This window comes from Hydractinia symbiolongicarpus, chromosome 5, assembly GCF_029227915.1.
Source record: "Hydractinia symbiolongicarpus strain clone_291-10 chromosome 5, HSymV2.1, whole genome shotgun sequence".
Lineage (NCBI taxonomy): Eukaryota > Metazoa > Cnidaria > Hydrozoa > Anthoathecata > Hydractiniidae > Hydractinia > Hydractinia symbiolongicarpus.
In genome coordinates, this window is record NC_079879.1 from 24,617,632 (window position 1) to 24,639,572 (window position 21,941).

Consider the following 21,941-nt stretch of genomic DNA (forward strand, 5'->3'; position numbering starts at 1 on the left):
ATGCATATAATGTTTTGACGGGACGGCGTAGAAGAGCCCTGGGTACAAGGTTGGTCTATTAGCACTTTCAAGAAGGAAGATAAGCAGTAACAAAATGCAAATAAATTTGTCACATTTTGAAGAAGGAAGAGTATGGAAAAACAATGCTTACTACAGAAAAGAGAATATTCCATTTGGCCAGTCACAAAAATTAGATTTAAAACAAAATCTGTTGTTCAACGACGCATGCGCTAACAACTTGGATTTCAACCCCAGTTGAGTCATAGCACAAATTAACAACCTCTTCCCTAGGACATGATATAAAAATATAAAAAGTCTAACAAGTCCTGGGGACGAGGTTGAAATTAAAACAGTTTAAATCATTCTTGTGTTAGTAGAGTTATTTAAAGTGCTATGAATATAAATCACTCCTTTTTACTGAGAACTCAACATGAGATTGTCTTTAGATTAATAATTGAAGTTTAGCGAAAATCGAGCTTGCAAGGAGTTGCAAGAAACCTAAACTTTTAAATGCATTGAGGTTGCTTTCTTATGGTCAGAGATCAGAGCAGAGGACTGGGTAGTCGGCGGGGGTAAAAAAACAAAACAAAAACAAAAAATAAGAAATAGATTCGTGTTTGGGATTTACTGAATTTTTATGCTAACTTTATGTTTTTTTTAGTTCGATAAAAGTTTTGAAACAGAGCTGTGGTTAAATTTTCTCATATAATAACAGCGGGGTGTCTCTTTGTGTGAGGTATTTTCAATCTTATGATTCACGAAGGGTGACGTTATCATATTTTGAAATATTATTGTCATATTAGACCTTCAGATTTTAGCATCTATAGCTACTAATCCACCAAAAGTTGTAAATATGGTTTCCATGTCACTCCAAAATAAACGTACTCCCATCGGCCATAAATAATGCAAAAGTATTCATTTTTACTTGAATTACACATCATCTCAATTCGCGGTATGAAAATATTTTGTGAATATAACTATATTCATGAATTTTTACGAATTGAATAACTCGTTTTCTTTATTAAACATTAACAGGATTGTAGTTCTGTGAATTGTTATAAAGTTTTAAAATGATAAAGGAATAAAAAAGAGAGATATCATGCGATAAGTTAGTTTCAAAAATACTTTCAGCTTGCGTTAGTTACAGAGGAGAGAACAAAGAGAGGAAAGCATGACGTTAAATTACAAAGCTGTGCAAATCGAACTTCTCGATGGAAACGATATAACACGTTCGATATATAAACGAACAAAAACGAAAGAAATACTGGAAAACATTTTTCAACTTCTTAACATCATCGAGAAAGATTATTTCGGGCTATATTACACCCACTTGGAAACTGATGATAGGGTTTGGTTAAAACCAAATTCGACAATATGGTCGCAAATCGTTAAATTATTCGATCCGCCGTATCAGTTGTACTTCGGCGTAAAATATTATCCTTATGATCCTTTACTGCTGCAAGAAGATATTACTTTGTATATGATGTATTTACAACTGCGAAGAGAAGTGAAGGATGGCAAGGTTGTATGTTCAGAAGTTGAACGAGCTGAGATGTTATCATACATTTTGCAGGCGGAAGGAGGTAAATCATAATTCTAAAATCTGTAGATATCAAACCTCTTTCCCAGACCTTTTTTGCTTTTTCTCGATCGACACAAACACCTAGGAATAAGGTTGGCTTTTCGCCTTTTTAATATCGCTTTTCTATATGTTAATAAGCCAGAACGCTGGGAAAAATGGTGGTATATGATGGGGAGAAAGGACTGTTAACGAAACTGTATTTTTGCGTGTTTTAGGAGACCATGGTGAAAAATACATCCACAAACATCGAAACTTTTTCGTCAACTTACAACGCAGCTCGCCTGATTTAGAAAATGCTGTTTTACAGGTATGTTTAGAGGAAGTGATAGCAAATTCTCTTCACTGTTGACCTTCTTTTGTTATATCTCTATGCAGCTGATGACCTTACGAAAGCAATCTTGATCTGAAGCTATTCACTTTCTAACGATGTTGTATTTTTTAGTCAAAAATAACACCAGATAAAACACGATAACTAATAATGAAAATTCACATATTCCGAATAATATTAATAATGTTGGGCAAGGATGAAATGCCCTCCAAATATATGTCAGTTGTATGTATGCATCTTTTAATTCATAGAATTACAAGGAGCTAAAGGGTACTGATCCCGCCACCTGCGAAATGAAGGTCATGGAAAAAGCTCTCACAGTTACATATTACGATCAAGAGGTATACCATGTCCGTTCTGAAGCTCAACCCGGTTTAAGACGGCTTACACTAACGCTTGGTCCGATTGGTATCGGAATATATCAAAACACGACAAAGTTGGATATCTTTGGTTGGATGGAAATTTGGAATGTCGGGTATATCAACCACACGTTTTGGTTTCGTATCGTAAGGGATGGAGAGAAAAGTAAACATAAATTTCACTTTGAGAACAGTAAAGTTTGCGAGCATGTTTGGAAAGCTTTTCGAAACTTCTTTCAGTTTTACATTCAAGACAAAAAAGTAGACCCCAGGCTACTATGGGGCAGAGTGCCACCACGGTTTGAGCGAGTTACTCTGTTCACAGAACAAAAAGCAACCCCACTCAAACAGATCGTGGCGCCTAAGATATCCCAAGATAACATATCTGGGTTGACTCCTGATCCTATTGGAAACAGTAATAAAATTTTACAGGATCACTATCGAGTGAAACATGAGAAAACGCAACAACTCTCCACCCCAGATAAAAAGCTGACGGGTAGTGGGAAGCTTCGATCAGAGAAAGGGAGTCGGAGTTTAGAACATATCTTTGACAATTCTGAAAAGTCTAAAAATGTTTTTCTGGTGTCTGGACATACAGAGAATACTGTTGAAAGCATCACAACGCCCGTGTGAGATTAGAAAGTACCTACTGTTAGAGGGCGGAAAGGCGTAAATATTTCTACATGTAGTATAAATTTCCAATTAGATAAACAAATACACAAAAGTTTTTAGAGTTTTTAAGAATGCGCAGTGTTTATTTACTTCTTTGACAAAATTCTTATTAAGAAAGCATAGGAACAAGGAAACGCGTGAATGAATTTATGCGCCATTATTATCCACTCGGCCGAGGCCTTTTCGAATATCACAAGCTCGACTGAATAATCAGTGGTATCCATTTCCATCTCCTCCAATATATCTGTTAAATAGAAATTGGACCAGGCGAGAAAATTTTTTATTTTTGAAAGAAAAAAACAAAATATTAGACACCTAGCAACAGCCAGTTAAATTGAAAATTTAAGTTCTCACTTTCTCAAGTTTCCTGAAAGAATATAAAACACTATAAAAATATATAAACATCTCAAAGAATATATTTTTCTAAAAATGAATATATTTTTCTAAAAATACTAAAATAACAAGAGATCATTTATGCAATGTTAGCAACAATAAATTGTGGCTCAAGTTCCTCTCCTTTACAGGCACGTCCAAATTCACATGTTAGCTTGTTCAACTAGGCCAATTGTTTATTAAAATCAAATCAAAATCTGTTTTAATCATGTTTGTCGAACGAAACTTGAAATGGAGCAACGTTTTCTGTCTCTTTTAGAACAAAATTTCCAGGAAATCTATATTATTTTTTGCTCTTTTTTATTTACTTACTAAGGGCTTGGATGCTACATGGCAGTTGCTTCAAATTTTCTTATGTAGAAAAAAAATTGTATTATTATTCAGAGAATTTGGACCAAAATATATTCATCATTTACTATCTGTAAAAATTTATGAGCTTGAGCTTGCCAATCAGAAATGAAGCAATAACAAGAAGCCCTGGGGGCTCTAAGAATTTCCGCGCGCTACCAAAATATTTGATGAAAACCTGCTAATTGGTTGTGTTATTGTGCCAAACATTCGAAGGAGTTTGGTGCATGAACCTCGGAAGATAAAGCACACCAGTGACATTATATCTTACAACAAACGCAAACAAAACGAAACGTGTCATAATAAACTCACATTTTGAAAGAAATTGCTAACAAAAAATACAGCCTATCTCATGGTTGAAGGTTTTGCGATTGAAACGTTTATGGTCTTAAACGGCATTAGTTGACAAAAAATCAAAATTTTGATGTGACCATCATTTTCAGCATGCTTTTTTTATTAACTGTGGCAATTTTTGTCGAAAATAAAGCAGTTTTAATTTTTGGACCAATTTTGGCCTAAAATGGCATTTAGGTGACAAAATCAAAATTTTGATGTCAACATTATGTTCAGCATACTTTTTTTGTTAACTTTGCCAATTTTTGTTGAAAATGAAGTAGTTTTAATTTTTGGACAAATTTTGGCCTAAAATGACATTTAAGGTGGCAAAAAACCAAAATTTTGATGTCACCATCATGTTTACCATACTTTTTTGTTAATTGTGCCAAAATTTGTCAAAAATAAAGTAGTTTTAATTTTTGCACCAATTTTGGCCTAAAATGACATTTAGGTAACAAGAAATCAAAATTTTTATATCACCATCATGTTCAGCATTCTTTATTTGTTTACTGTGCCAAATTTTGTTAAAAATAAAGTAGTTTTAATTTTTGGACCAATTTTGGTCTGAAATGACATTTAGGTAAAAGAAATCAAAATTTTGATGTCACCATCATGTTCAGCATACTTTATTTGTTACCTGTGCCAAATTTTGTCGAAAACAAATACCAATTTTGGCCTGAAACGTCAATACGAGACTTCCCAGTAGTTAAGGAGCTTGGGTACGAAGTTTACATCTGTGACGGAGGAACGTGAAATCCCAGGGTCGATTTTTTCTCAAAAAATGCTCCGAAAGAAAAAAACGACGGTTTTAAAGAATTTCCTACGCCTTCGGGCGCGGAAATTCAAAGAAACACAGATTTTTCAACACAATGAAAAATTTGTGAAATTTGAAACTTTATATACTGTGCATTATTTATCAAACAGCAGGTAAATATAGTTTTTGAAATAGTATTTCGAAGAACTCTTAATTAAGAAAACGCCATCTGATGAAATATTAACTTTTATCGTTACATTATATATATTAAAATTTGATAAAAAATTATGCTGACGTTACTGTCACTTAAATACACACAAGTAACATTCTCGGAAACACACACCAACAATACAATTCAAGCTTACAAGCTAAGCTGGAATTCCACTTAAAACAAAAACGGATCGGAATAGAACAAAAAACAACTTCAATTGATTAGCTATTTTGCTAATTGCTGAGACGTTACACCATGTAGCCGAGGGTTATAAAGCTAAGTGAGATCTTTGTCAAATAAAGACTAAGTGACACCAAACTGAAACGACATGCGAATGTGTTTTAAAAAGGGTTAGCGCCGATTATATTCGCGGTATAAGTAATTTATGAAAACAAAATCATAATGAAATACTTCACACCATTCTGCTTGTAGCAGCGTCTTCGTGTTGAACAGTTATCAACATGGTTCGGAATTTGTCGATCAAAATTAAAAGTTTGGAGCGGGGTACGTTTTCATAATACATGATGTCTTCCAAATGGTGATCACCACGAAAATATTTCGACATGTTCAAAAAGAAACTTAAATCTTCTTTGTCTACCATGTTCTGCATTTTAATCAAACTCTTCTTCTCAGCGTACGAAAACTTATCAAAGATTCTCCGTTCGATTGGCTTTAAGCTCAATGTTTCATCGAACAAAAAGCTTTCATCCATGCCTTCTTCTGCGGTGGAGACCTCTGGCATGATCCAGACATATGTGTGAAGCTGTTTCAACAACCGACGTTTTAGCAACCAAGTAACAATCTGTGCTTGCTCTAACTGTTGCTGACTATTGTATAATGGATTTCTATATTCTCCCAACGTAGTGGGAAACGAAAACCGCGCCAAAATGTTATGCAACGATTGCTTTGGAAAAGAACGGACGAACTCTTCCGCATGTTTGCTATCGATTTCAGTGGATGCATTTTCGGAAATGACGTATACATTGCTTTCAGCCAGTGGATATATAACTGTACATCGGCCCCAGTACACCAAATGCGCCACTATTTGAAATATTTGAGGCAAGGAAATATCTGCGTCCTGGCATAATGTTTGAAAGTTTTTGATATGATTGGAAAGTTTGATCAAACGTAACAACATTGGTGATGCATCATGGGGGAGCAGTTTCATCAAGTTCTCTTGCTCTCGCTCACCTTCGTCCGTAAGGAGTAAAGTATGGTACGGTTTTATGCGGTTGATGTATTTACTGAACTTCTCCGCGTTGATCATTGTTTTGCTACCGCTTAATCTGTGAATTTTATGAGGAAGACAATAATTTAAATTCAACCAACCGTTTACAGCAATTTTTACTATCCCCGTTTGGCACATCGAGTCAAATATGGCAGCAATATCTTGGGCAAGTTTACATTTCTTTAGAATCATCTCGTGCGGGTTTTGATCGTCTTCCGGCAATTTTTCAGCGTTGTCTCGCTCAGAAACCATAATTTCTCTTTGAGCGCTTAAATATCGGCATCTAAGCGAGTCAAAATAAAACACAAATATATTATTATCAAAGGAATTCATGTGAGTGCGGATTTGCTAACCCCACCCTTAAAGTTGGTAAAACAGTATGAAAATGCAAATATTACATAAAATTTCATCAACAGACAGCAAACAAAGATTATAATCAACGGACATTACTATACCTCAAAAGTATCTAAAAAATTGCGCTAAATAAATTACTTAGCAAAAACTGAGTTTGATTGTTAAGAAAGGTTTGTGTATAATTTGCACATCAGGATAGCTAAAACCAAACCAAGTACAATTAAAATTTGAAAATCTCGATATCCAGTAAAACAATTTCTAGCTTTCTGCTATACGGGCTTTATAAAATGCTAGCACATACCTTCACGACAATTTTTTTCCTAACATACACTTTATAACATCGTTCATTTTTAACTAATTTTACCTTTTCTCTTCGTGACGTAACGCTTTCCCAAGCATTTTACTCACATTCTGGTAATGATTGATCATTCGCGCACTTGTGTTACCGTGGACAACCAGTACTACATGTACCATTTTGATCATCACGTGCTCTAACAAACTGCTCTCATCAGTTATCAAACAATCTTCGAATCCGCTATCGTCGTCATGTGTAACCAACACAGGGAAACCCACAAATTTGATATGATCTATTTTTAATTCGAATTTATCATCACAAAGGGTGAGTTTTGGCGCCAACATGTTTGCTAGTAAAGCATCTTCGAAACCGAACAGCTCTCCGTTTTGGAGGAAATTATTCTGAGTTGATTTCTCTGTGTCATCACTGTCAATTAATTTGTAAGGATTGTTAAAAGATGCCGACAAATCTTCCGTGATCACGTAATTCTTGACTGGTGATGGTTGATGGGCGTTACCTGACGGATTTTGAAATGGATAACGAAACAACAACCGCTGACCACGACTACCTGACGTGATGAGAATGATGTTGACTGGATCATTTTCATTGACCATTTTGAACTAAAAATACATAAAAACCTGACTAAATTAGGAAAATAAATAATCTTCACTTCTGTAGTCAGTTATAATAAATTGACACAACACGAATAACACAGAAATTATAAAAGAAAAAAGTCACGAAAGATTGTAAACAGTGGAGGACCGACAACAAACTGCCTTGTAGTATGTATTTTTCCAAACTATTTTCTTTCTTTTGACTAAAACATCAGCTCGGTATTAAAAAATAGCTTGAAAGGCCCATATTATAACACTTAAAATCAGAATAACTTCTATGATTTATAACAATACATGAAAAGGTTGTCTAAAAATAGGTATAAAACACCGTTATTTTGTCTTGTCGGTGAAAATGATGCCTCTGCCACAGTGATCTAGAAGAAAGACACTTGGTCGTGGATGTTAACAAAACATATTTATTTTTACAACAACCAAACAAAAATACATACCGTAATGCATCGATTACACGCCGGGGGCGTTTATAAAATATTTTAATATTTAGGGGGGGGGGGGGGGGGGGGGGCGTTTAATCAAGGGGGGAGTTTATAAGATGCATTACGGTACGTAAGTTTTTACTTTTTACAAAAAAATAAATTATTGGTAATAATCTTACAATATACGTAGTATAATAAAAAAAATTGATTAATGTGGTATAATATTTAATAATTCTGTATATTTTTATAATTTAATAATAATTATTAGCTGTAGTACTTAGCTATGGTAAGGACCTTGATAAAAAATTTAAAATCTGTTTGCATCCAAGCCTGTGTTTCAAGACAACATTAAAGTCGAAAGTTTTCATGTAACTCTGGCGAAATATCGTACACTAGATTTATCATGCGAGAAATCACCACATCTTTATTTTCCTCAATCTGTTCAGACATCTCCATCAATTTTTGAGACGTACTCTCCGTAATATTCTTTTGAAAATCATCTCTCCCTAATTCGCTAGCTTGTTTCTCCTTAAATTTTTCTTCACATTCGTCGCGAAACTTTTCAATTTCAGTGACTGCTTCTTCTTTCGCTTGCTTCAATCTTCTTGTTTTGTTTTTTCGCGCATGCGCGACCACGTCAGCGGCTTTTTTCTCGGCGTTTAGTAGCCGTTGAATACCCTGTGATTTCTGCGCCATGATAGAATTAATTGTTTACAATCTAAAAACAAAATGGCGGAATATAATAAATTGGCATTTAACTAGATAAAAACTTTACGAAAGACTAATTTAAGTAAAAATCAAAGAAATTCTACAAATATTTAAACGCAACATTGTATAGGGCGAATACTTTTAGTTAAAAAAATAATTTAATGTAGAAAAAGTTTCTTAAAAATATGGGACAAAAAGAATGATTTTTAGTAATTAGAACGTTAAAGGGCGCAAACAAATAATGTAGACTCTAAATTAAAAATCTCATTCCCAGCATGCACAATATTGGGAAGGTTATAGCAAAAAAATCTAAGATACGACCATTGCAGTTTGACTAACAAAAAATTCGAGTGAAGTCGAGTTCCCGTATAAGTTATAAACATTTTCTTGATATAAAGTTTCGGTCTACAATTAAGTCACTAAATTCTACAAAAAATATTCAACGTATAAGAATAATTATCCAAAACATTTACGTTTTTTAAAAATTTTGTTTTAAAATTATATGACTAGTCAAAACTTGGGACCATTCTACCCTTCTAACATCATTTAAAGAGGAAGTCTCTGACTATACAAAAATACCTCCAACGCGCATGCACGAACGTCCATTGCGCATGCACGGACTATCATAGCATTGATAAGCTTTTCGGAAATATTTCTTTACAAAAAGACGCAAGTTAACATTCAACAACGAGAAAAAATTCTATGAATTATAATTATATACATCAGGTAGCAGACATCGGATATGATAAATCTTCTGTCTTTAAAATTATCGAAAAGAATAAATAACAATGCCGTAAAATTCAATAAATAAATAAATAGATTTCAAAATTGAGAATGTTCGTATTTCACCCGTGTACACTCTCCTCGTCCGTTATGTACTCCTCCACAGCGCTAATTCGTTTCTTTAAATTTCTTCTAAATTAATAAAAAATCAGGAACAATTAAAAATATAAGATTGAAAATGCGTGAAGAATCTTAATTATGCTCTGTGAAAGGATTAATATCTTGACATTGCTGCGGTTAAAAGTAGAGTTTTGAAAATCCGCCCAAGTAGAATGCATTGCCAACAAAAAAACGTTTTAAGGACTTAAGTTCTCTCGTGAAAACTACTCGTCCAAAGGATGCGATCAACCTGTTTAGACTTTAATAACAAAGTTTACATTTTATTTTATTTTTCAAAGTAAATATACTCTTAAAGTTTGTTCCCAAAAACTATGAAGAAGCTGGCCTTTTGCGAAAGTTATTCCTAAAATTTATAAGTTATGATCAACGCGAAAGCTAAAGTGGGAACTGCTGTATGATTTGACATTTTTTGTCACGTGGCATAGAAATATCCTTTAACTGGTGAGGAGAGGAGGTATAGAGGTTTTGGCTTAATAGAAGATAATCGAAAAACTATAATCCTCAGTATGTTTACCTTTGAAACATCACATCTTCGTCTGAATCTCCAAGCATAGAAAATTTTGAGGGAACACTTTTAATAGTCGCATCTAAACACAAAAACTCCTTTTTTAGCCACAGTCGACACATCAAGGAGTGGGACCTCAAAATGACAGAATTAATTAAGTAATTAAGCCGGCAAAATTACTGTCAAACCCATATAGATGCTCTCCGAAAAGCGGACCTTAATGAAAAAAACAACTAATTTACGGACAGTTTTTTCCTTGTATGAAATGAACTTTGATGCATAAAATTCTCTTTCATTGCCGATCAGAGACGAAATACGAACGTACTCCAAACGTTTGGTTTTTACATGTCTTTATCACTATTTTACTAAACAACTTTCTCATTCACTCGCCCTAAACTAACGTAATTTGACCACGGCTTCTAGCAAGCCGTTTCCTGTCGAACTGTAGGAAGAAAACAAGATTCTCCAAATAGCAGACACGTCTAATTAGCAGACGAAAAATGATTTCAGCAAAGGTGTCTGCGAATTACAGTGTTAACTGTATTTAAATTACCACACGCCAAACACTGAGAAAATACACTGGCAAAATCACAGTCAAGTCAATATAAATGCTCTCGCAGACCTAAAAAAACCTTAATTCCCGACAGTTTGTCATTGCACGAAAGGAACAATTTGGATAGTCGCATTAAATACATGACGTTTTTTTTGTGGCTACAGTGGACAAAAACACTACAAAAACAAAAGTTCTCGTTAAACATCAAACAATGTCAAACGCAAACCTTGAATAGCTCTTGGAGATGGTGAGTAAACATACGCCATGGTGTACAAATACAAGTTAAACAAACCATAAAAAGCTAAAAATTCAGCAGGTGTGAAAAGTTAAGAAAATAAAAATTCGATTGAACAATCTGAGTCAATTTATGCAGTTTTCTCAACAAGGTCACAAACCTATGAATAAGTAACAACGTTTCTTATACACATGCGTTGATGGTTTGATAGAATGTTAGAGAAGCTTGCTTGGTTTGCATATGTTGAAAAGATATAATTTTGATAGCTGGATGTTACATCCATGACGAAATTTTCTTGCAAAACTGCGCCCCCAAAACGAGTAAATATAGCAACCAAACTAAAAATCAAAGATTAACATATGAAAACATGATGACAGACGATTTATATACAAATAAAGTGACTCAGTAACAACATTTATTGGACGTCAATTAAAAAGTCGATTATGAAAATTAATTTACCTGATCAAGACGACGATAAACATCAATATCGTCAAAAATTTGATTCGCACATCTACAAAAACGAATGGCATGAACACTTATGTAACAGAGAAGTAATAGAACTTTCAATCCAATATTTAAAAAAAGAATTGCAAGAAAGAGATTTTTCAAATCAACAAAACTATACTTTGTCAGTCAGAACATAAAAAATATCCATGGTCGGGTTTACTAAATCAAGGGGAACCCAAATAAAAATCTATGGCACGCTAGTCAGTAGTTCTTTTACTGTACGACCGAATGATTCTTAGAGAGAGTAATTTAGCATTCGAATCCTATCAATAATTGACCTGCAAGTTTGACCTGCACATTTCATCAATGACAAGAATAAACAAACTCACCAAAATATGGCATGTTTTTTAATTCTTGAAATGCTTGAACGAGTAGAATTAACAGGTAGAGGAGATATATTGCAGCAATGACGAAGAAAAATATCTTTAATCCCTACAACATAAAATATTTAGGTTGGTAATATAATAAACTAGACGGTGACCCGTGAATAAAACCACAGGTTCGCCCGTCCTTTATATACCGCATTTCGCGTGTCTTGTTACTCCGGTTACCATTTTGCGCAGAGAAAGACAAAACGACGGCTAAAATTATAGAGAGACAAGAACTATTTTCAACTATACCATACGAGTTCCGTAATTCCTCTTTTTAGCCCCCCGGGGGGCTTATTAAATTCTGGAAGTTTCAGATGGGGGGCTTAGAAGGGGGGGCTTAGAAGGGGGGCTTAGAAGGGAGGGGGGGGGCAAAATAAAGGTAGGGAGCTTAATAAATAATAGAATTTTAAACACACTATCTGTTTTTTCAAATTAATACATAATGTTAACTCTAACAGAAGAAGTTCTATGATGGACTTGTAGTGCCTGGAACAACACAGCCCGTTGTAAAAAAAAGAACCATAGAGATTTTGCAAACGAAACTTAGGAAGAAAAAATTAAAGCTGCAGCAGAGGGGGCTGGAGGGGGCTAAATATCTTTTTGAGTCTCTGGAAGGGGGGGCTAAATAAAGGGAGGGGGTTAAAAAGAGGAATTACGGCACTTTGGTTTGGTAACAATGGAGTTACGCTGCATAGATAAGTTACATTTGTTTGGAAATACCAGAAAGAGAAACATTGAGCTATCGCAGCTACTCAGTTGAATGAAAAATTTATATCAGGACATCATTTTTATTGAGAAAATGTTTTATTCCCTCCTTTATCAGAAAAAGTTTGCTAAAGACTAGATAAGATAATTGAATTGACCTACCAAAAAATGACCAGTGTCGATTTTGTATTGATATGATGGATCGTGAACTTCATTGATTCTGAAAAAAAAAAAAAAAATCAGCACATTAAAAGAATTAAAAGAAGGAATATGCCACTATAAAAGCTGTTGACATCAACTAAATAATAAATGGCCGGAAAACAACTTTTAATAAAGAAACCTTTCCGTCTGAAAGAAAATAGGTACTAGACCAAAAAACACTTCATAAAACTTCCAAACATATTTTCTCACATGTGCATGCTGTACAGTGAATTATTATTTTATTAATGGATGGATTTGGAGCATGTGTGTGTTTACAAAATTTCTTTCTTACTCTTGCCAGGATAATATGGTGCATCCTGTCGCCCAAATTAATCCAACAATAATAACTTTGGGGAGGTAAAATGGAAGAAAGCGTCTTTCAGCCTAAATTAATAAAAAAAAACAAAAAATTATATATCAAATTTATATATTAAAATAAAAAGGATTTTATTATAAAAGTTTGTTGGATCAAGGAGGTTTAGTTGGATGCACATATAAAATGTTATTATTTCTTTGGAATTTTTAATAGAAATTACTAAAACACAAATTAACAAAAGTTACAAACATTTACAGAAAAATAAATAAAAAACGGGTTGGGTAATGTCTTAAATGCCCGTCCTTTACGTCTTCCAGCATATACTGAAAATGACATTGTGGGATGCTGCTTTTTTAAAGTCTGTCTACATTATAAAGACAGAAAAAAACAAGTTCACAAGCAATTAGAATCAAATAAAAGGGGAACATTACCTGTCTAATGCCATGATACGCACATAACCAAAACATTAGCAAGGCAGCAAAAAATGAAACTTGAAAGATGGCGTCAAACAACCTTGGTATCCAACTTTGCACAAGAAATGTTAAGGGAAACACAGGATCTAAAAACAAACAACATGCAATTAATAACGAGTCTAAATGCACAGGCCAAAATACCAGTAGTTTATATAAAAAGATTTTCCCACTAAAGAAAGTGTATTAGTAAATAACACCTTCTCAGTTTTGTTATTGCAAAACTGTACCATTTTTACATCACATTTTAACTAATACTATAGTGCTTTTCACAAACATCCAAATATGGCAGGGAACTGGAAAATGCATGAAATTATGTGGCTGTCAACATGATACAGGACAGAATTTTTTTACAAGAGTTGCAAAACATAATTCAGGGTTAGTACTAATACATATAAAAACAGGCGCTAACGAGAGATACATAAAATCAAGTTATGTCAAGACATATATTTTTAGAAAATTTGTGTTCAATTACCATTTTGTGCACCATGCACATCTTTTTTCATAGTTCCATATTAAATCGTCATGGCACAACATAAATTTTGTGTGCAACTTACGGAATGTAATCCAAACGTTAATGGGGGGATACCTAAACTCAGGGGAATGAAAATAAAAGAAGGGGGATGGAAGTGGCTTTTACTATGTGCAAACCAACTAAAATTGCTATTTTACTTACTGTTGTACAAAAGAAGTAAAGGGAGGAGAGCTGACATCCATCTTTGTTCGATACACCAATCGCGAACAGGAAACTTTCGTAAACTGTGGGTGAACAGACACTAAACAAAAGATAAAAAAATAAAAACAGAAAGTTCTTTTTCTATTGTAAGTAATAAGCTCGTATAAAATGTTTTACTATAAACAAAAATGCTACATATACAGCATAAGAAAAGATTACAAAAAATTACAAAAAAAATTTAAACACCCCTATGTGAAGGAGAGCCTTACCGTTACCGTAAATGATAAGACCAAGAAGACAAAACGGAACCAAATTTGAATTTGTGTAAATTGATCTTCAAAATATTTAAACTAAAAAATATAAGAAATGTATTAATATGGCATTTGGAACAATAACAGAATGGTCTCTATATTTTACAAAAATCTTGTTTAAAATTGCTGCGATAGTTTTATCACTTACTGTAAAAACTACATTTCGTATTCCTACACCAGGTGGGAGTTTCAAGCCATATAAGTTTATATTAACTTCATATGATGGGTGATTCAATGATCCAAGATGAAATATTACCATGGACTCACAAGCCTAAAAATTATATTAGTCGTAATATACATCTTAGAACACAGAAATAACAATAACCAAGAAATTCATAGCATAATCTGGCAATTGGTTTTTCTTGAAGAAAATGGATATAGTGCAAACAGTACGAATTGGTCCAAAAAATTTTAACATAAATATTATTTAGACAAGAAAGAAAATCGATAACTTAAGATATTTCCTTTAAAATTTAACATTTTTATTGACACTAAATTTCAAACTTTTGTCTGAGAATGCAAAGAGAAAAACAACATCGTCAAGTCACAAATTAATACACTGCACAGTTTTCAATAACATCAACATACATCTAAAGTACATGTCAAATGACGACTTCTGTTGTGATACGAGTGACTTATCAACTTGTAACTTGTGTCTTTTGCACTTCCCATAATCTTTACACTCATATGAAAATCTCTTTGAAGTTTGTAATCTGAAAAATGTAAATGTAAATTATAATGCAAGTGTTCATACTTATCATACAGTTACTTAACTGGTTGTTGATTCTGGGGTGGCATTTATTTTGGCAAGAAAGTTTATTGTAGGATTTGGAATAATAATAACTTGGGATATGCAACTTGTTTTATATTTTCTGCGCAAGCTTGTATAGGCCCGATATGTTTACTGACAAAATTAAATTCAAAACTGACATGCAGGTTAAGAGGCCTGGGACGAGCTAACGAGTATCATTTTAGCAAAATAAACTATGTTAATCAATTCACACTTATAATATCTAAGCTTTGATAAAGTTTAAATACACATCCCTTAACAGGTCTAAAATTTCTGATGACAGAAAATGTTAAAATTTGCTATTGCTTAAATATGACATCATAATTTATGTAGCATAATTAAATCCGAAAATCTTTAAATGTGAATATTGTGAGAACGAAAAAAGCTTTTTAAAAAATATAAAAAGACTTGTTAACCAGCTTTTTAAGTCCAACATTATTTTATACCTTGGGTTCCCTTTAAGAATAAAATAGTTTCACATTTAAAAAGTAACATTTTATACATATATAATTTTGCAGCTTTTCAAGTTTCGTGCAAATAATTAATATCTTCTGATATATCACCTTTCTTTGCAGGTAATCCAGTCAATTGGAATTGACAAAACAACCACAATTCTTGATTAAATTGTGTCAAAATGCCAGAATTAAGAACAAATGGTCCAGTCTAAGAAAATAAGAGCATAAAATGGATTAGCAAGATTTAATTTCAATCTGTCACAGTGGGAAGGTAGGATTCAAATGAAATGCTGCAAAAGGAAATATCCCTAACGTTAAAAAAAACTGTTTTAATGTTTCAAAATATATATTTTTAGGTAATTACAACTACAAAGACATGCATACTTCATTTCCTTTTGTTTGAAAAAAAATTAGCATATCATGCTGTTATGATTTACCCAATGTGATTAAGGAAAACCATGGCAGCTGATAAAATAAAAAAGAAAAGAAAATAGTTTCCAATGAACCCATTCTCAAAATTCGCATTATTTAAATGCTTTTGTAAATCAGTTAAGCTGAATCACATTAACTTAAATCTTTTTATATGTTTCTATAAACATTCGGGTTATTTTCCTTTATATTAATTTTCTAATTGCTAATTCAGGATTGTCTTAACCTCCTGGAATAAGGTAAATAAAGTCTCAGAAGGTTGATCATGATTGGTCATTGTTAATACTGATAAAAATATTTTGCAAGCAACTTACATTGAAGTTCTTGGAAGATACACCTAATGCTTTTGCAGTTTTTGACTGGTGACCAATAGCTGCTGGTCCAAGAACTCCAATAATAAGAGTAGTGAGAAAAGCTGCACAAAACATAACAAACACAAATACAAATCGGTTTTTCGTTAGCGAGTATAAGCGCATTTGGACAGGTCTAAAAGAGATAAAATAGAAGTTATAGAAGTTTATTTTTAACATCCAACATCAAGTTTTCAATTCAAAAATACTTACGAATCAATTTCTTTGAAACCTGCCATATTTATGGAGTCTTATGTATTGCTTAACTAGAAGGAGGAATGAACACAAAAAAATGATTAAATTATCTATTGTTATCATACATTAACAAACCACCACACAAAACAAATAGTTTTAGATCAGATATATGTTTTCTTTGAGAAAGTCATTAGGAGACACTTTCTTCTATCTAGTAAATATCTCTCCATACATATTTCTTATGAGTGACAGAATACTGTTTTTAAATTTAGTGATATAATCTACAAACTTTCTTCCCTTCAAAGAAGGAATAACACTTAGTGACTCCTTGCGTTAATTAAATTGATTGACAGTTAGTCTGAATTGGCTAATCCCATTTTGTTTTTAAACAATCAAACTAACTTCCCACAGGCCAATTTAAATACAAGTTTATTTTCTTTAAACGCAGTACCTGTTTTTGCATCACACATGATTTCAATAGCTCTAAAGAAGATGTATATCTAGGTTTTGTTTCAAAACGGGCAATGGTCGTAATCATTTTTGACTATTTATTAGATGAGAAGATAATTAGAGGATCAAAATCAACCAATCAAAGTAAATAACTTTTTATAGACCTAGATGGGAGCGATAGATCGATTAAAATTCATTTTATGCACACAAGATATATTTTTGACATAAAAAAAGTTTTTTTGAGGCAGAAGGTCCCCTTATGTAGAAGCATTATTATTGGTTAAAGTATATGTCATGTCCATATCTTAAAAGGTTTATATATCACAATCAAAACTTCACATGTTTGCCATTACCTTGAGAATGGACTTGTGACTAAATCACATGACCATTTGCAGTGCTATTGCCATTCTTAAAAAGCAAACCCAGATTGTCAAAAAAGAATGCTAACTGAAATAAAAAACTAAGTTAGCCATGCCAATTATAAAAAACTGAGTGTGTAGAAAGTTAAATATGAAAAAAAAGTTAGGTTTAGCATTTTTTTTAACTGCATAAACGACTTCGGAGTAGTTAAATGTGAGTTACACTTAGGTTCAGATATTTTGAAAAGCATGCATGCCATGTGGCAAGATTTATTTGCCTTTGTTTGCCCCAAAATAACTAAATTCTACGTATACACCATATGCAACAGTTGTTTGACTTAATAGTTATGTTATCTCAAAAAAAATATGCTCAGATGGGCAAGTCAGATGATTAACCGTACTGTGTTGCAATAAGAACCACAGACTGCTCCTAGGACAAAAAATTAATGTCCTGAGTAAGGGTCTTTTTAATTTGAAATTTAAACCTAAAATTTTTGATACCATAGCTAGCGAACAGAGGTACTATTTCGCCATAGGTACAACTTCGCCAGGAAGAAATAAATTCTGTTCATGCCACAGTCAGGCGTTTACACTCACTTTTATTGATTACGGATGTGCTATGGATTTATCTTTCAAAAAATACAAGGTTTGGATAAACGAAGCAAACTTCTGTGGAAGGCTACACCGTATCTTTCCCAGACTCGTGATTTTCTGATCTTTTTTTTCCTCTTGCGACTGTGGTACAACTTCACCAGACATCATGGGAGGAGATTTACTTTGTAAACCCATTTTTTTACCTAGGCACGTCACAAGGGACTTAGAGAATAGTAATAAGCTGAGTTACATAGATTACATAGATTACCCAGAATATCTTGTTTCTGTTGATCTTCTATCTAGGCGATTACTAATAAGAATCATTTGGTGGTGGGGTTTTAATTGTGTTAAACCAGTATCATTGGTAATTCGTTGTGTTTAGTCAAAGTGGTGTTCCATAGTGTTGATGTGAATCAATCACACTAATTTAGCGTTGCGTTACAAACAGAAAGAACTATTGCGAAGATAACCTACAGGTTATATATTACAGTGCCGATCGCGAGTAAAGCTACACATCTTTGAGAGTACGAGTGCAAATAAATGCGAGTAAAATAGTTCAGAGTGAGAGTACAATGCGAGTGCGAGTAAAATAAACGAGAGTAATCTTTTTAATAACGCGAGTACGCAATAATTAAACTACCCGCGAGTAAATCTTTAAAAAAATATATCATGTTACTCGCGAGTTATATTAAAGAAAAACATAAGACATTAATTTTAATTCACCATTTAATTTTTTTTTAATTTAGTTTATAATTAAAAAATAAATTTTTAAGTTCAACTTTTGTGTCTCTTCTTTAAATGCTTTCGCTACTTTCGTTATGTGAAATCACTTCCAGCATGTTCTTTCGCAAACACAGAGTCAGAATGATATCTAATTATAGTTATGGTGATCAATTGCCACATGCAGACTTTGCTTTCTGAATATTTTTCAACAAACATTGCTTTATAACTCAGACAACAATCTGTATAATTTTAAAATATCGCCGTAGAAACAGGACGTCACTAAGCTTGTTATCTTTTTGTTTTTGTTGGGATGTTTAAAGATCGAAGCAACAAAATAACGTGAGGGATTTTTTTTATAAAAAAAAACAGTTTAATGTTTAATGATATATTTTTTTAAAAAAATCTAAAAATAAAAAATATTTACATCTAAAAAAATATTTACAAAAAAGTTATTAACTGAAAGAGTTTTATGACTGCAACATGCATGATTTATAATTTTTCTTTGTTCTGTTGCTACGTCGTATAAATTCATCAATTGCACGTTGACAGTCCCTCCATGCACCCGGTGCAGCCATGTTGGTTGGATAAAACTTCCAACAAAAAGCTTTAACAATATCTTGTTTGTAGCCATCAATCGCAGGTTTTTTAACTCCTCGACAATTTCTTCCTACAAGCTCCTTGTGGTCAAATAATTTAGCCAGCAACAGATAGCTAAAGTTTTTGAAAGATGTCGCCCCTTGTCTCACTTCATTGGCTATCGGCCAGAATTCGGTCGGAATTTCTATAGTAGGAGCTGTGTCCACCTTGTATTTTTTTCTATTTAATCTTTCATTTATTTGAAAATCGTCATCATCAATATTCGTCCTCTGCATCGCCTTTAGTGGAGACAACCCCTGGACTGAAGGTAATGCTTCGTCACTGTCGTCGATAAAGTTTGCGGATAAGGCAATTGCATTCCCTTCCAACGCAGCTAGTCGCTTTTCTAGTCTTTCAATGATTTGTCGCATAGCAGCACAATCGCACGTGCACTGCTTTGTTTGCTCGGGATAATTCGGAAAAAGTGTTGTTCTAACGGCAGGTGTTGATTGCAGAGGTCTGGCTGGTGAAGGCGGAGAAAAAGGTAGGTCGGGAAGAATAGAAGTGGATAGTGTCGAAGTAGGTGGCGAAAATGATGGCAGTGGTTTTCCAGGTGAAACCAATAACTTTAGAAAGGAGAATGTGTTTTCAACTTCATCGTTTTGCGTCTTCGGCGTTTCTTCGGCGGTGTTTTCCACTTTATCCTTTGGCGGTTCTTCGGCGGTGTTTTCTACTTTACCATTTTGTGCCTTCCGCGGTTCTCGTAAAACATCACTAAAATCAACTTGGTAATTTAGTTGTGGGACTTTGTAATTTATTTCTACTAATGAAGGTTGTCTTTTATCAACAGCTGCACTCTAAAAAGAAGTTTATAATACATAAATTAGATAAAGAATAAAATTTCTGTGCTGATTCTTACGACAAATTTTTTATAAACTAACATCCTTTTTGACGAACTTCTTCTGAGGTTTTACTAATGTTTCGCCTGTTGTCCGTTTTTTATTGTTTTTAATGTTTTTTATTTTTTCTTCTTTTTTTTTTTCTCCGACCTCTTCGATGATAAATGTTTTCTCGTTGTTCAACCAATCTCTTTCAAACTGTGTGCAATTTGACCATTCATCTAAAAAGAAAGAAAAAAATCATTATTACTAACAGTAAAAATTTAACTTAGCCTCTGTTTTTCTTTAGGTCGTTTACAAAACTATACTTACTGTTTAGAAATAAAATTGTAGCTTTGTGATTTTGTACATTCTTTCCGCTACCCCATCGCACAAATACATTGTCGTCAACGCTCAGTAACTTTTCTTCCCTATTTACAATATCTTTAGTTTTGACAGAACCAATACATTTATCTTCATCGAAGAAGACGCATGCATATTTGTATGTTTTAACTCTTGTTTGACTGAAAAATGATGATGCCATAGTGAACTCAGATAAATGAAGACACTTAAAATGAATTCCTAAAGAAGCAAACTCTTTTATAGCTAGTTTTCGGCTTTTTTCATTTCTTACTCTCATTGTACTCGGGAGTGCAAAAACAGAGTCATTAAATAAGGAATTTGATTTTCGGCTTTTTTATTTCTCACTCTAACTATACTCGGGAGTACAAAAACAAAGGTTATTAAATGATGAATGAAATGTTCGGCTTTTTTTTATTTCCTACTCTCATTGTACTCGGGAGTGCCAAAACAAGTCATTATAATAGAAATTTAATTACCTGCTTTGTTTTATACTGTATTTCCAGATGGGCATAGGTTTATGCAAGATAACGACCCCAAACACACCAGTTTGAAAGCGTCGCAAGTGATGCAGGAAAATCAAATAAACTGGTGGAAAACCCCGCCTGAATCACCAGACATGAACCCTATAGAAAACTTTTGGCATGAAATGAAGGAAAAAATTCGAAATGATTATAAACCGCACACGAAAGAAGAATTGGTAAATGCAATTTCGGAAATATGGTCGGCTGTGACGCCAGAAAAATGCCGAAAGTATATTTCACACTTACGCAAGGTAATTCCGAAAGTCATTGAAAGAAACGGAAAGGCATCTGGTTTTTAAAAAACTACTTTATGTAATAAAACTGAACATTCAAACTGAACGGTAAAAGTTATTTGTATATATACTTTCATTTTAACAACTAATACATTTTTTACTATACTTTTGTTGTTGTTTGTTTTTTCTCTTTTTATCCTCAATGTTTTTGATGATATTGAAACGTAGTTCTGGGCACAGACTTTTTATTAATAGGCAAAAAAAAAATTAAAAAAAAACATGTAATCTCTTACTCTCAGTTTTTTTATGCCACAATAAATTTGTTTTACTTTCTAAACAACACAGTCTTTTTCACTATTTAAAATTAATTTTTTTAACTTAATTTTTTTAAAGTTTACAATATAATATCTCTCGCAAGAAAAGTTTAATTTTTTTAACTTAATTTTTTTTAAAGTTTACAATTTAATATCTCTCGCAAAAAAAGTTTAATTTTTTTAACCTAATTTTTTTAAAGTTTACAATTTATTATCTCTCGCAAAAAAAGTTTAATTTTTTTAACTTGATTTTTTTAACGTTTACAATTTAATATCTCTCGCAAAAAAATTAAATGTGTTCACGCGCGTATTACTTTGACTTTAAAAACTGTACTTATGTGA

General features: G+C 33.0%; 5 protein-coding genes across 6 annotated transcripts; 1 reads left to right on the plus strand and 4 right to left on the minus strand.

Moving 5' to 3' along the window:
* Positions 1-935: 935 nt before the first annotated feature.
* On the plus strand, positions 936-3,013 carry LOC130645582 (FERM domain-containing protein 3-like). Its single transcript, XM_057451617.1, has 3 exons — positions 936-1,583; positions 1,798-1,889; positions 2,162-3,013. The coding sequence occupies exons 1-3, from the start codon at positions 1,172-1,174 to the stop codon at positions 2,900-2,902; spliced, it is 1,245 nt and encodes a 414-aa protein (XP_057307600.1). The 5' UTR covers positions 936-1,171; the 3' UTR covers positions 2,903-3,013.
* Positions 3,014-3,248: 235 nt separating this feature from the next.
* On the minus strand, positions 3,249-7,959 carry LOC130645578 (GATOR complex protein NPRL3-like). Its single transcript, XM_057451613.1, has 2 exons — positions 6,930-7,959; positions 3,249-6,494 (listed from the first exon to the last, which is right to left on the minus strand). Exons 1-2 carry the CDS (start codon positions 7,472-7,474, stop codon positions 5,396-5,398), a joined length of 1,644 nt encoding a protein of 547 aa, XP_057307596.1. The 5' UTR covers positions 7,475-7,959; the 3' UTR covers positions 3,249-5,395.
* A 37-nt stretch (positions 7,960-7,996) lies between these two features.
* On the minus strand, positions 7,997-8,652 carry LOC130645583 (V-type proton ATPase subunit G-like). The gene has a single exon (XM_057451618.1). It carries the CDS (start codon positions 8,602-8,604, stop codon positions 8,257-8,259), a length of 348 nt encoding a protein of 115 aa, XP_057307601.1. The 5' UTR covers positions 8,605-8,652; the 3' UTR covers positions 7,997-8,256.
* A 290-nt stretch (positions 8,653-8,942) lies between these two features.
* On the minus strand, positions 8,943-17,062 carry LOC130645579 (transmembrane protein 181-like). 2 transcript variants are annotated; one of them, XM_057451614.1, is made up of 16 exons: positions 16,607-17,059; positions 16,358-16,529; positions 15,723-15,822; positions 14,958-15,082; positions 14,518-14,640; positions 14,328-14,408; positions 14,059-14,158; positions 13,344-13,471; positions 12,889-12,980; positions 12,558-12,615; positions 11,649-11,751; positions 11,272-11,323; positions 11,068-11,150; positions 10,804-10,893; positions 10,034-10,106; positions 8,943-9,531 (listed from the first exon to the last, which is right to left on the minus strand). In XM_057451614.1, the coding sequence occupies exons 1-16, from the start codon at positions 16,630-16,632 to the stop codon at positions 9,462-9,464; spliced, it is 1,476 nt and encodes a 491-aa protein (XP_057307597.1). In that variant the 5' UTR covers positions 16,633-17,059; the 3' UTR covers positions 8,943-9,461. The 2 variants fall into 2 exon arrangements, with proteins under 2 accessions (XP_057307597.1, XP_057307598.1); XM_057451615.1 differs by lacking the exons at positions 8,943-9,531; positions 10,804-10,893 and having other exon boundaries at positions 10,973-11,150; positions 16,607-17,062.
* Positions 17,063-19,083: 2,021 nt separating this feature from the next.
* LOC130645580 (uncharacterized) lies at positions 19,084-21,030 on the minus strand. The gene is made up of 3 exons (XM_057451616.1): positions 20,502-21,030; positions 20,232-20,410; positions 19,084-20,147 (listed from the first exon to the last, which is right to left on the minus strand). Exons 1-3 carry the CDS (start codon positions 20,806-20,808, stop codon positions 19,182-19,184), a joined length of 1,452 nt encoding a protein of 483 aa, XP_057307599.1. The 5' UTR covers positions 20,809-21,030; the 3' UTR covers positions 19,084-19,181.
* Positions 21,031-21,941: the final 911 nt, after the last annotated feature.

Bases quoted from the DNA above. Each gene is read 5' to 3' on its own strand.
- LOC130645582 (XM_057451617.1), top strand. From the start codon at position 1,172: ATGACGTTAAATTACAAAGCTGTGCAAATCGAACTTCTCGATGGAAAC. The intron at 1,584-1,797 runs GTAAATCATAAT...TGCGTGTTTTAG, and splicing joins CATTTTGCAGGCGGAAGGAG to GAGACCATGGTGAAAAATAC. The intron at 1,890-2,161 runs GTATGTTTAGAG...TTTAATTCATAG, and splicing joins TAGAAAATGCTGTTTTACAG to AATTACAAGGAGCTAAAGGG.
- LOC130645578 (XM_057451613.1), bottom strand. From the start codon at position 7,474: ATGGTCAATGAAAATGATCCAGTCAACATCATTCTCATCACGTCAGGT. The intron at 6,495-6,929 runs GTAAAATTAGTT...TGACTCGCTTAG, and splicing joins TTACGTCACGAAGAGAAAAG to ATGCCGATATTTAAGCGCTC.
- LOC130645583 (XM_057451618.1), bottom strand. From the start codon at position 8,604: ATGGCGCAGAAATCACAGGGTATTCAACGGCTACTAAACGCCGAGAAA.
- LOC130645579 (XM_057451614.1), bottom strand. From the start codon at position 16,632: ATGGCAGGTTTCAAAGAAATTGATTC. The intron at 11,752-12,557 runs GTAGGTCAATTC...TTTATGTTGTAG, and splicing joins TCGACACTGGTCATTTTTTG to GGATTAAAGATATTTTTCTT. The intron at 10,107-10,803 runs GTTTGCGTTTGA...TTTTGTGTTTAG, and splicing joins ATCTCCAAGAGCTATTCAAG to ATGCGACTATTAAAAGTGTT.
- LOC130645580 (XM_057451616.1), bottom strand. From the start codon at position 20,808: ATGAGAGTAAGAAATGAAAAAAGCCGAAAACTAGCTATAAAAGAGTTT. The intron at 20,411-20,501 runs GTAAGTATAGTT...CTTTCTTTTTAG, and splicing joins TACAATTTTATTTCTAAACA to ATGAATGGTCAAATTGCACA. The intron at 20,148-20,231 runs GTTAGTTTATAA...ACTTCTTTTTAG, and splicing joins AGAAGTTCGTCAAAAAGGAT to AGTGCAGCTGTTGATAAAAG.